Here is a 12,319-nt window from a genome sequence, read left to right as displayed (position 1 = left end):
TAGGAAAAAAAACCTTTATATATATATATTATATATATGTGTATATATATATGTATATATGTGTATGTGTATATATGTATGTATATATATATGTATATATATGTGTATATATGTATGTATATATGTATATATATATGTATATTTTAAAACCAAGAACTACATTCAAAGGTGAGTACAGTTGCAATTCTATGGGAGTAAAAGATGCATGAAGGTAGGTACAGTTGGTCTCAGGGGTTCACCTTCTGTCATATCCGGGATAGTAGTGGGCCAAGGTTCAAAGTAGCACCAGCTGTTCTTCAGACCCGCCCGAGTTCTACTAGGAGCAGGGGGCTGGTGAGGCTGGTAGCGGGCGCGCTTGGAGAAGGGGGGGTGCCTGTAAAGAGGCTGCACAGGGGAACTTGCGGGCAAGTCCAAGGGCTCCCAAACGGGGGCTCAGGTCACAAGTGGGTCTTAGAGCACAGAGGCACAGCCACTTCTTTGAGACCCGGGCCAGGAGGCTCAGGAGCAGAGGGGTTTGGTTGACTGCCTGGTTGCGCCAAGATGTACCTCGAAGTATTGGAGAAATAGCTGGCAGGGGCAAAATCAAGGCAGCTGGGCAACTCTGTGAGTGGGTCTCAGTGATGCTGACATCCCTCGTTGGCTGCCTGGTCCTGTGCATTGAGACTGGACTCTTGCTGTTGGTGTTTGGTGCCGGGCGTCCAGTACCCCAGGGTTTGGTACTGCATGGCTCTGGTTGGTTCTGGTGTCCACAAGCTGTCCCACACCGGTCGACGAGTACAGGACGGTCAGTGGATGCCAGGACCACCAACAAGCCTTGGCAAATGCAAACAGCTGTTTGTGGGAGAAGATGCTGTGTTGCAGACCAGCAAGGTCTGTAGGACTAACCCAGCCAGAGTAAGTCAGAGCCAGATCATCAGAATCCTTGGAGCCCCTGGAGGACACTCTGGCAGCAGGCACAGTGAGTCGCAGGGTAGCCTCACCAGAAAACGGGAGATGAAGTCCCACGATGCAGAGGATGCAGGCAGGGAGTCATTCTTGGAGCTGTGCAATGCTGGAGGCTGGGGTTTCTTAGAGCTTGAAGATCTTTTTTGAGGAGAGCCAGCAAGCCTTGGCAGCGGCGAACAGACGCAGTGCACAGTTGCCCAACTTGCAGAGAAGACCAACAAACCACCACCTGTGTGGCAGAGCTGGGCAAAGTCCGTGGTACAACAGGATCAGCAAAATCGGTCGTCGAGGTGCCTACGGATGCAGGGAAGTGACTCCTTCACTCCAAGGGATATTCCTTCTTGCAGGCTGAGTCCTATGTGACTCGGAGGATGCATGACCACGGAATTGTAGAACTTGAAGAAGCACAGGGACGAAGATGCAGCAGGAATCTTCCCACCGAGAGCAGTCTTGTCTTGTCTTGGGTCCTGGCTTGATGAACAGCAGAGTTCCAGTGTCCACCAGCATAAGAGTCTTTAAACAATCTTTAGACAACATGCAGTTGGATCTCGAAGTTGTTGTTGGGATGAAACTAAAGACCCGCCCTCAGGGAAGCACTTAAGTAACCCTAGAAAGGGGAATGACCTCTTCTGAGGTGACCCCCTATCAGGGGGAGTCAGGGACGCTACTCAGCTGGCTTAGCCAGTCAGATGCTCTTAGGTGACCGGTTTCAACATGGCAGAATCAAGTGGCCACCTGGAGGAGCTCTGGGCACCACCCTAAGGAGGAGCTGGGCAGGAGGGTGGACACTCCGCTGTGTAGGTTCCCAGCAGAGTGGGAGCCAAGGTCTCATGAACTGGGCAGACTGGTTTATGCAAGAAGGGCACTAAATGTGTCCTTCAATGCAGTCTGGTGGCGCTCGGAAGTGCACCCACCCTCCCTAATTCTAAACAATAGGTGGTCGCACTTCCCCTTCGCAAGAAATCCTTTGTTCCCCTGCTCGAGTTAGGCTCATCAGTGGTGGTGGCCAGAACACTGTCTAGGGTCGGCAGCAGTGCGGACTGACAGACCCCGTAAGGCTACACAGGTTGGAGCTCGGCAATACATGGTATGATGCAACTAACGCTGGAATCGGTGTAGTTGCATGATTCCAACATGTTTGATACCAAAATGACCAGGTTCGGGCAGCCATTATATAGTTGGACATCTCAACTTGCCAGTGTCCACTACATACCTTATAATGGCTGTCCGGCACTTACAAAGCCCAGGGAATGGAGTCTGGGGTTTGTAGGGGTACCTCTACTTGTGCAGGGCTACCCACACACTTAGAACCATGGACTGAAGGGCCTCCCTTAGGGATGACTTATAGGTGAAAAGTGCAGTGACCGAGATATAAGGAAAGCCTTATATTTAAAGTGAAAGGTGCATGCAGCATTTCACGCAGACTGTGATGGCAGCTCTCCAGACACAGTTTGCATTTGCTCCCATCGGTGGCATAATACATGCCAATTGTTGGGTGTACAAAGGACTTACCATAGAATTTAGAAGAGAGAGCACTGCCACTGGGGCCCTGGTTAGTAGGATCCCAGTGAACTTGAGTCAAAACACACTGACACCCGGCAAAAAGTAGGGGTAACTATGCCAGAAAGATCCTACTTTCCTAAAGAGGTGTTCGGCACCAAAAACCTTGGGCTACAGTGAAGCTATCATGCAGCTGGTGAACTTTTAATGATGAGTGTCCAGCCCATGTGCTCGGTATGGCTCTCCTGTGCACTGGTAATCTCCAAGGTGTAACTTATATATCACCGGGACATATCCACTCCCGCAGATATGCACACACATAGTGATCCCTGTCTTAGGGCTGTTTGGCCTGCTGTAGGGATGACTTACCTATGCCACTTGTAGTGCTGGCAGACATAGCACACAGGGATGTGGGCCATGTCGATTCTTCGGTTGTCTCTGCACCAAGATACGCAAGCTGCAAAGGCAGTTTGCATGAGCTTAGTAAGGGGTCCCTTAGGATGGCACAATAGTGTTGCAGCCCTTATGGACCCACTTTAGTTCCCAGGCCCTAGGTACCAGGGGGACCACTTACTAGGGACTTACAGGGATCCTAAAGGGGTGCCAGGGGTGTGGAATAATCGTAACCCAGTACACTTTCAGCCACAATTGCACCAGATACCAGAAATAAATTGGGGTGGGGGGAAGGGGCGGGGGGGAAGAGTACTGCAACAAAACCCAGTTTCCTACATGCAGGTCAGTAATTTGTTCTTTTAGTGGCCACCTTAACTTGACTGCAGATTAAGTCTGTTTAGCAAAGATGCCCTACTGCCAGCTTCCATATTGTTCTAGTCCACATTCTAGATTTATTATAGGATTTTAATTCTAGAACAGCTGGGAGCTATGCACACAGAAACACAACTGTTACTAAACAATTCTTCTAACAAAATTCGAGGACCATCAACTTTGCCGTTGCATGTTTCTCCTCTGTTTTGCATATTACACCAGAAATGACTGAAGTCTACAAAAAGGTTCCTTTACTTCTTCCCTTTTGGGGTAGATAAAGATGACACCTTGTTACCACTGTACCAGTCTCTAACTTGTATCTGTAATTGTTTTAATACAGAGCCTTGTACCCTAGTACATCCTATGTGACTAACCCCCTCCTCCCCTGTGCTTCCGGTTTTGTGCTTCATGTCTTCTGTTCCCACCAACACTCAACATGATGATTTCGCTTTCCTGATGGAATAAAGCTGGTGAAGGTCAGCTGTACTACTCCCCTTTGGAGCAGCTGCACTGTAGTGTTGTTCCCAATGATTTATCCACATAGTTTTTCAAATGAAGAATTTAAGGCCGGTGGCATATGATTGTGCCAACACACAGGCCTCCATAATAAGTGTGCTTTTGAATAAGTCTCATTAGATCTGTTCAGAGGGTGGATGGGATTGGGCTACCTAAAATGACTTTGTTGTTAGCTATATATTGCTATACAGTGTGTTTCCTTGCTTGGTCTAGATGTGCACAGTTTCAGACAAATCTCAAATAAAGCTTTAAACAACATTACAAATATATTTTTCTCCTTTTAGTTGCAAAGAATATAGAAATGCATTGGATGAGCTTGCAAAGGCTTCACTGAAGAATGGTATAGACGAAGGGCCACAATCAAACAGGTAAAAACATTTCCTAGTTGCCTATGCAGAGATGTCAAATGATTTTCACTTAAGGAAACTGCCAGTGTTGCTCAAAGTGCCTATGTGCTTTAAAACAATCTTCTGCAAACTTCTATTCCATAAAATGCTTCACTACTTTGATGATTGTGAGTTTTGATTTCAACAGTATACTTTTGCTCATGGTCAGAAAAGAGGCTCTAAAAGTATGGGTCAAATCTGTGGCATTCAAAAGGCAGATATGATAAGAGACTTCTAGCTGCAGATTCTTTACCTTTGTGCAGAAAATGACGTGCGCAGTGCCTATATAGGCCCCAGCCCAGTGCTCTGACATCAGTTAGTTTCTTACCAAGCCAGTCAGCGCAGTTCCAGAGAAAGCTACCTCCAGTCAATTTTTGACAAACCTTTTTAGATTTTTCATCAAATTTTTTGAGGAGATTTTTTTCCTCCATAAGGAAGGCCAGCTTCAAGCCCTGAGGTGCCAGTCATTGTCAGATGTCCGTGACGGACACGCATCTTGTTTGCCTCTGGTGCTTTGAACGCGACCAATGTGCAACGACCTCTGTCGACTGTTGCGCCATGCACCCCAAGGCCTGGAGGGAGTGCTCCCTCAAGCTCCTTGCTGCTCAACGTATGATGCTGCGACGGTCTCGATCCCGGTTGAGAGGAAGGGATCAGTTGCGAAGCCCAAGATCCTCGTCACACTCTAAGTCATCAGATAAGTCCCACAAGTGTAAGAAGAGTAAGAAGTCGAAGAGGACTTCAACTTCGCCCCATCTGTCAAAGTCTGTCGATGAGAGAGTGTGGTCATTAAAGGTCAGGCTCTGTGGTTGAGCCTGAGCCTGGACAAGCTTGCGCCTTCCCGAGTTTCCAGCCAACTTCGTGAGTTCTATGAGGCCATGCACCACATATTTGGGCATCTCGTTAGTACTGGCGTGCCTTTGGGCCCCGCTTGTTCCGGAGTAGCCCCACTGGTACTCCCTCAGCAGCTCCGCCCCATCTCCAGATGGGCCCCTTAGATGTATCCAGACATGTGCCGGTCGTACCACCTCGCCCTGCGTCGCCCTCATTCTTATCCCCAACTCTGCCACGGGCTGGGACTCGGGAAGGATTGGGAGGGGTTGCTGAACCCTGAAGAATAGCAGCCCCAGACCCCAACATGGACTGGTTTGAGGAATTGGTGGATGCCAGTGGACTGGACACTTCTCCAGATACTGGCATGCTCTCTCCCCCTACCATGACTACGGAGGAGGGGGGCTTCTTTTGCTATGTTTGTGAGAAGGTAGGCTGAGGTCCTGCACCTTAGCCTACCCTCCGTGGCAGTCTTGATGGAGGTGCTACCTCAGAACCACTTCTATCATTCAATGAAGCCTTCATGGACGTCTTACTAGGGATTTGGTCCAAACCCTGCGCAGAGGATCCTGCAAACAGGATGATTGCCCTCTGCCACCACCCCTCCGAAGGGGATCCCAATTTCTCATGCAACACCCAACCCTGGAGAGCTTGGTGGTCCAAGGCTCCACTTCCCGTGTAAATCCTGGTGCATTCCCTACCACCCCACTGGATAGGCAATCGAAGATGCTGGACACCATAGGAAAGAACATGTTTTCTTTCACCAGCCTGACACTGCTGTCCGTGAACACTGTTTGCTTTTTAGCCTGTTACTCTAATTCCATGTGGGATTCGGTTGCACAGGTCCTGCCAATGGTCCTGGGGGAGGCCCGAGCCATATTCTCTCAAGCTATGGATGATGGGAGAGATGCAGCTAATTTCACAATTCGATGTGGGCTGGTCGCAACCGACTTGCTAGGCAGATCGGTTACTTTGTTGGTAGGTCTTACGACGCCATGTCTGGCTGAGAAGAACTGGCTTTTTCATTGATGTCCAAGTGTCACTTATGGGCATGCCCTTTGATGGCTCCTGTCTTGTTGATAACAAGGCGGACTCAGTGCTGGAGCGCTTCAAGGATAGTAGAGTTTCAGTCAAGTCCTTGGGCCTTTCCTTGGCCCCTCACCAACCCAAGTCTGCCTTTCACTCATTTCGTGGCCATGGAAGGGGCTTCCAGTTGCTTATTTACCAGCCTTCCCACCACAGCGTTCAAGCTTCCCAGCCTCTGCATGGCCGAGGACGCAGTACCCACAGACCCTGTGGGTCGGGAAGCCCGAGGTCAGGTTAGTCCACCACAGTCCACCTGCTGCCCTCAAACCCCTTTAGTTTGCCCCCTTACCATCTTAGGCACCCAGTGGGAGGCAGGATCAACAGCTGAAGGTCTATAACATCAGACCTTTGGGTTCTTCAGATTGTCCAAAGGGGCTACTCCCTCCCCTTTGACTAACTCTTTACCCATGCTACACACTTGCGACAAGCTGATGGCGAACCATCTCTACTTGCTTCGCCAGGAAGTGACGGCTTTCTTTGACAATGGACTCATACAGGGGGTGCCGATGCCAGACATAGGTTGTGGTTGTTATTCCTTCTACTTTCTGGTGTCCAAGAAGGACAGGGGCCTTGGTCTCATCCTAGACCTGTGCCCTCTCAATTTCTTCCTCAAATTCTAAATGCTCACGCTCGCTCAAGTCCTTTCTGCCCTCAATCCAGGAGACTAGATGGTAGAATTTAACTTGCAGGATGCAAACTTCCACATTCCCGTCCTGTCTGCCCACAGGCATTACTGCGGTTCACAGTGGACCACGAGCATTTTTAGTACGCCGAGCTTCCTTTTAGTTTTACCAGCTCCCCTTGAGTGTTCACCAAGTTGATGGCGGTGATTGCAGCTCCTCTGCAAAGATCATGGGTGCCAGTCTTCCCCTATCTCAACAATTGGCTGTTTAAGGCGGGCTTTCTCCAGGCTATCCCCCACCTCCAGACTACAGCAGACCTCCTGCACTCGCTAGAGTTTACAGTCAACGTGCCAAAGTCACACATGACTCCCTCTCAGATGCTTCCTTTCATCAACGCTGTTCTGGACTCGATGCAGTTTTGGGCCTATGCTCCCGAACAGCGAGTCCAGGACGTTCAGGCTATGATAACTGTGTTTCATCCTCTATCCTGGATTTCGCTTCGACTTACACTTAGGCAGCTTGGACTCATGGCCACCTGCATCCTGCTTTTGACTCCTGCCTGCTGGCATATGGGGGCTCTGCAGTGGGAGATAAAGTTCCAGTGGATGCAACATCAGGGGCATCTCTCCCACATAATCCAGATCTGGGTGGTAACTGCAAAAGATCTGCAGTGGACCACACCATTTTTTGGTCAGCAGCAAACCCCTCTCCCTTCCCCAACCAGACCTGACGGAGGTGACAGATGCATCAGTCCTGGGATGGGACAGCTATCTGGGGAAGGTGGAAATCAGAGGAGTCTGCGGACAACACATTAACCTACTGGAGCTCTGAGCGATCTGAATGGCATTGAAAGCCTTTCTACCCTCCATCCAGTGTAGGCTAGTGCAGGTGTTCATGGACAACACCACCGTTATGTGGCGCTTCAACAAACAGGGCAAGGTGGAGTTGTGGACCCTATGTCAAGAGGCCCTGTGTCTCCGGGAATGGCTGGAACGTCAGGGCATTTCCCTCATGGTTCAACACCTGGCGGAATCTCTGAATGCCTGAGTGAACAAACTCAACCGAAGATACCTATCCGATCATTTCCATCTGGAGTTGGCACAAGGTCTCCTTCAGTAGTAGGGAGAGCCTTGGTTAAATCTGTTTGCCACTGCTGAGAGCGTGCAATAACAGCAGTTCTTCATGCTGGAGTTCCTGTGGCGGCTTTTGCTCTGAGACGCTTTTCGTCTTGAGTGGAGTTCAGGCCTCCTGTACACATTTCCTCCATTACCAGTTCTACCCAGATTTCTCAAGAAGATCAGGAACAACCAGGTCCAAGTTATACTTGTGGCTCTGGACTGGGCTCAGAGATGTTGGGCATGGCCATCTGTCCTCCAGTCAGGCTGCCCCTTCTGGAGGATCTTCTGTCGCAGCAACATGGGATGGTTCTCTACCCAGACCTGTCAATGCTCTGCCTTCATGCGTGGAGATTGAGCTGTAACAATTGACTGTTTTTGACCTTCCACCCATAGTCTGCACTGTCATCTTAGCAGCCAGGCATCCCTATTCCGTGACTGTATACATCTGCTGTTGGGGCAAGTTTGTGGCATGGTGTGCAGAGAAACAGGTTGACCCTCTTTCTGCTCCCCTCTCTCAGGTCCTTCTCTTTATCCTTTCTCTTGCTTACAGGGACTCCGCTCTGGGCACCCGAAAGGGCTATCTTTCTGCCATCTCAGCCTTTGTGCAGTTGCCTGATCCACCATCCCTCTTCAAATCCCCTGTTGTGCATAGGTTCTTGAAAGCTTTGCAACACGTTTCCATCTTCACCCTTCATCATGCCTCAGTGGGACCTTAATCTGGTATTGATATTCTGATGTGCACTCCATTTGAGCCATTGCACAATTGTCCTCTCAGGCCTACCTTGTGGCTATAACATCTGCCCGAAGGGCCAGTGACGTCAGGCTTTGGGCTTATATACACACATTCACGAAGCAGTGCTGTCTGGGTAGTCAAGTCCTTCGAAACAGATACTTTGTTCATTGGTACTACAGGACTTTCTAGTGTGAATCAGTTTTGCAGACCCACCTCCGAGAAGGTATTGCTTGGATAGCTATTCAAAGTTAAGGAATCTGCAGCTAGAAGTCTCTATCAGATGAAAGGTTACTTACCTTCGATAATGCATTATCTGGTAGAGACAATATCTAGCTGCAGATTCCTTACAGACCCACACATGCCTCCCCGCTCTGCAGACTCATTTGATAGGGCTTGGGTTGCTCCCTTTTCTGGGCCCTAGTTGTGACACACACAAAAGTCAGTTCACTTCGTGGCTTTGTGCTTCTAGTGTAGAAAAAGTGAAAAAGAACTGCAGTCCGCGCACCTGGGTCGCGCCTATGTAGGTGACCGCAAGTGTTGAAAAGGGCAGTGATTCAGTTCAGGTAAATCAGACGTTGGAATCAAAGACTATCATCAATATACACAAAGTACCTCCGACACCATGAATCAATTTTCCATTCTGCCCCAATGGTTTTCTCAATTAACCTTGGGCTGCCATTTATTTATGGATTCATTCGTTATTTTCAAATAGGTAGAAAAAAGAGGTTACCATCACATAACATTTTAGGACATATGACCCCTTCTTTTTAAATACATAGAGTACTTTGAACAAAAATACAATACACTTAGACATTATTTACATCACTAACATTCAAGTGACCTAACACTTTAAAACAAATATACAAACAAAACAATGTGTTCCTGATTTTAAAGACTCGTTGCTAACATGAATAAGTCCTACTGGATTATAGTTTTAATTGGGACTTTATTTTCTTCAGTCCTCAATTATGATAACTATACAGGTCCTGGAGAGGTCAGAGAATTATTTACAGACTCTAATTGAGAGCGTCCACTGTTCTGCTCATATGTGCCTTAGTATGGAGCAATTTCGTTAGACTTGGTTGCTCTGAACCCCTCTTTATAAAGAGCCAACGTGTTAGGAACACATTGTTTTGTTTGTATATTTGTCTTAAAGTGTTAGGTCACTTGAATTTTGGTGATGCAAATATTGCTTTCAGAGAACCCTCCTACACAAGGCCCCCATAGGAGGAAGAATTGGAGGATTCCTAAAGGAATGGGAAAGGATCGCGTTTAAAAAATGAATACTAAATATTACAGTTAACAAAGTTACCTCCAACAACCACCACCACCACCAAAAAGGAAAAGATAAAAGTAGACGAACATCAACGACTACAACAGGAAGTGGAAGACTTATAAATCAAACAAGCTATACAGATACTACCCTTGAACCAAAGACTCAGAGGTGTACTCAAATTATTTTCTGGTACCAAAACCAGACAAGACACTAAGACCAATACTGGACCTGAGGTCACTAAATAAGTTTGGAAAGACGCCAAAATTCAAAATGACAGTGCATTAAGAAGTCATCCCTCTCATAGAGGAAGGAGAATACGTGGCCACTATAGATATCAAGGACGCCTACATACACATACCAATAAACAAACAACACAATTTCTCAAGTTTGTGGTGATCGATACACATTACCAATTCAAAGTACTACCATTCAGCATAAAATCATTACAATGAGTGTTTAGAAAATGTTTAGCTGTGGTTGCAGCACACCTCAGATGAAAGAGAATACAGGTTTATCCATACTTGGGTGACTGGCTAGTGAAAGCAAAGACAAGCAACCAATGCAGGAAAAATATCAGCAAAGTCATATAGACCCTACATACACTTGGTTACTCCATCAATTACGAAATATTATCACAGAACCCAGAGACGAAGAAAGCATACCTGAGGGGGATTTTTCAACTCCTAGACCACGTAGGCGAGACCAATAGATAAGAGTCAGAGCGATCATAGAACAGAGTCTGCCTCTACCAGAAGGGGCAATGCCTGACAGTGAGGCCAGTGGGGAAAATGAGGGGCATGATAGCCTCTTGTTTTCCCTTAGTGCCACTTGGCCAAATGCAAGACTACACATGAGACCAATACAGGAATAAGTACCACAACAATGGTCAGTGTCAGCCAGGAGTTGGGACGATCTAGTGGTTGTTACGGACAAGGTTCAAAGAGAAATGCAGTGGTGGAACTTTCAAAATCTGACAGTGGAGAAACCATTCAAACCACCATCTCTCTCAGTGCCCATCACAACAGACATGTCCTACATAGAATGGGGAGCTCACATGTACAAGCTTAACGTCAGAGGTCTCTGGAACTCAGAGGAAGCAGTACAACTAGTTAATATGCTCGAACTGAAGAAAATATTCCTAGCATTGAAGGTTTTTCAGACACATCTGATAGGAAGGACAGTTTTAATTCAAACAGACAGCACAACAACAATGCACCTGCTATCAACTTTGGCCCAGGAGATTTGGAGATAGGCTACAAGGAACAGAATGTCGTAGTAGCAATACGTTTACCCGGGAAAAAAATACAGAAGCATACAGGCTAAGCAGAAAAAAAAACACCACACACAAATGGTAGCTAAAACAAGAAGTGCTAATGTAGATCTGCCAAATATGGAGAACACCACAAATAGACCTGTTTGCAAAGTACAAGAACGCAAAATGACAAAACTACCACCCAGAGTCACAGAGGAATGCCCTGCCAAAAAATTGTCAGAGAGATTTGTTTATGCCTTTCCACCAATTCCAGTGATAGTGAAGTGGTAATCCAGAAGTGCAGGCAGCAGCAGGTCAACCTAATCCTGATATCCCCACAATGGGCACAACAGACATGGTTCTCGGACGTCATGGAGATATCCTAAGGCAGTACATCACACTTCCAGCACACCGTGACCTGCTAAGGATGTAGGAGGGCAGGAATGGCACCCAGATCCAAACATTCATGGTTTCTGACAACATAGAGTCTGGCCACCTCAGTTTACCAAGTAGAGCAATGGAGATTCTAAAGGAGGTAAAGCAACCGACAACAAGGAAATGCTACAGGAACAAATGGATGAAATTTCAACAATGGTACAACAAGCCAAGGCAACAGATAGATTGGACACAGGATGCCACACCAACTGGACAGGCATCTCTCCTATGCCTCTATTAAGGTGTACCTAGCAGCTATTGTAGCATACCCAAGAGGTATACTAAGGAACACTTTCTTCACCACACCAATGGCAAAACGCTTCCTGGAGTGAGCAAACAATGTGGCACCACCAAGGAGCACACCAATACCTACATGGAACCTGAATGTAGAACTCGCACAACTAATGGTATAGCCCGTCAAGCCAATGCCGAATGCCCAACTGAAATTTATAACTCTCAAGACCGCATTCCTCATCACAATCACTTCACTAAGGAGGGTCAGTGAAATACAAGTGCTCACCACACAGTAATCCTATCTGTGGATTCATGAAGACAAAGTAGTAACGAGGAGCCCCCCACAGATGCCGGGGATGCCTGGTTTCACCTTGCAGATACCCAGAAAGGGACCATCTCACAGGGATAGCCAGGACGGGTTCCCCAGCGGTCTACAGCGCCGGGACGCCCCGTTGCTGGGGTAGCTGTGCGCTTTACAAGTCTACAACATAAACCCAAGTTTCTTACCTAAAGTGGTATTGCAGTTCTACGTTAAACAAGCCATCTAATTACCCTCCTTTTTTCAGAAACCTAAAACAGAAGCAGAGAGGGTGTTACACACATTAGATGCCCAAAGGGC

At 47.4% G+C, this 12,319-nt stretch overlaps 1 protein-coding gene across 3 annotated transcripts in view; it reads left to right on the top strand.

Annotated features, from left to right (window-relative positions):
* PIKFYVE (phosphoinositide kinase, FYVE-type zinc finger containing) overlaps positions 1 to 12,319 on the top strand; it is a 2,037,960-nt gene that overhangs the window by 1,341,003 nt on the left and 684,638 nt on the right. For all 3 annotated transcript variants that reach the window (XM_085648834.1, XM_085648836.1, XM_085648835.1), the window contains one exon: positions 4,011 to 4,094. In XM_085648834.1, coding sequence (XP_085504960.1) covers positions 4,011 to 4,094 — 84 coding nt within the window. The remainder of the gene's footprint in view (positions 1 to 4,010; positions 4,095 to 12,319) is intronic.

Source organism: Triturus cristatus, chromosome 3_2 (assembly GCF_964204655.1).
Source record: "Triturus cristatus chromosome 3_2, aTriCri1.1, whole genome shotgun sequence".
Lineage (NCBI taxonomy): Eukaryota > Metazoa > Chordata > Amphibia > Caudata > Salamandridae > Triturus > Triturus cristatus.
This window is presented reverse-complemented; position numbering and strand designations above follow the sequence as displayed.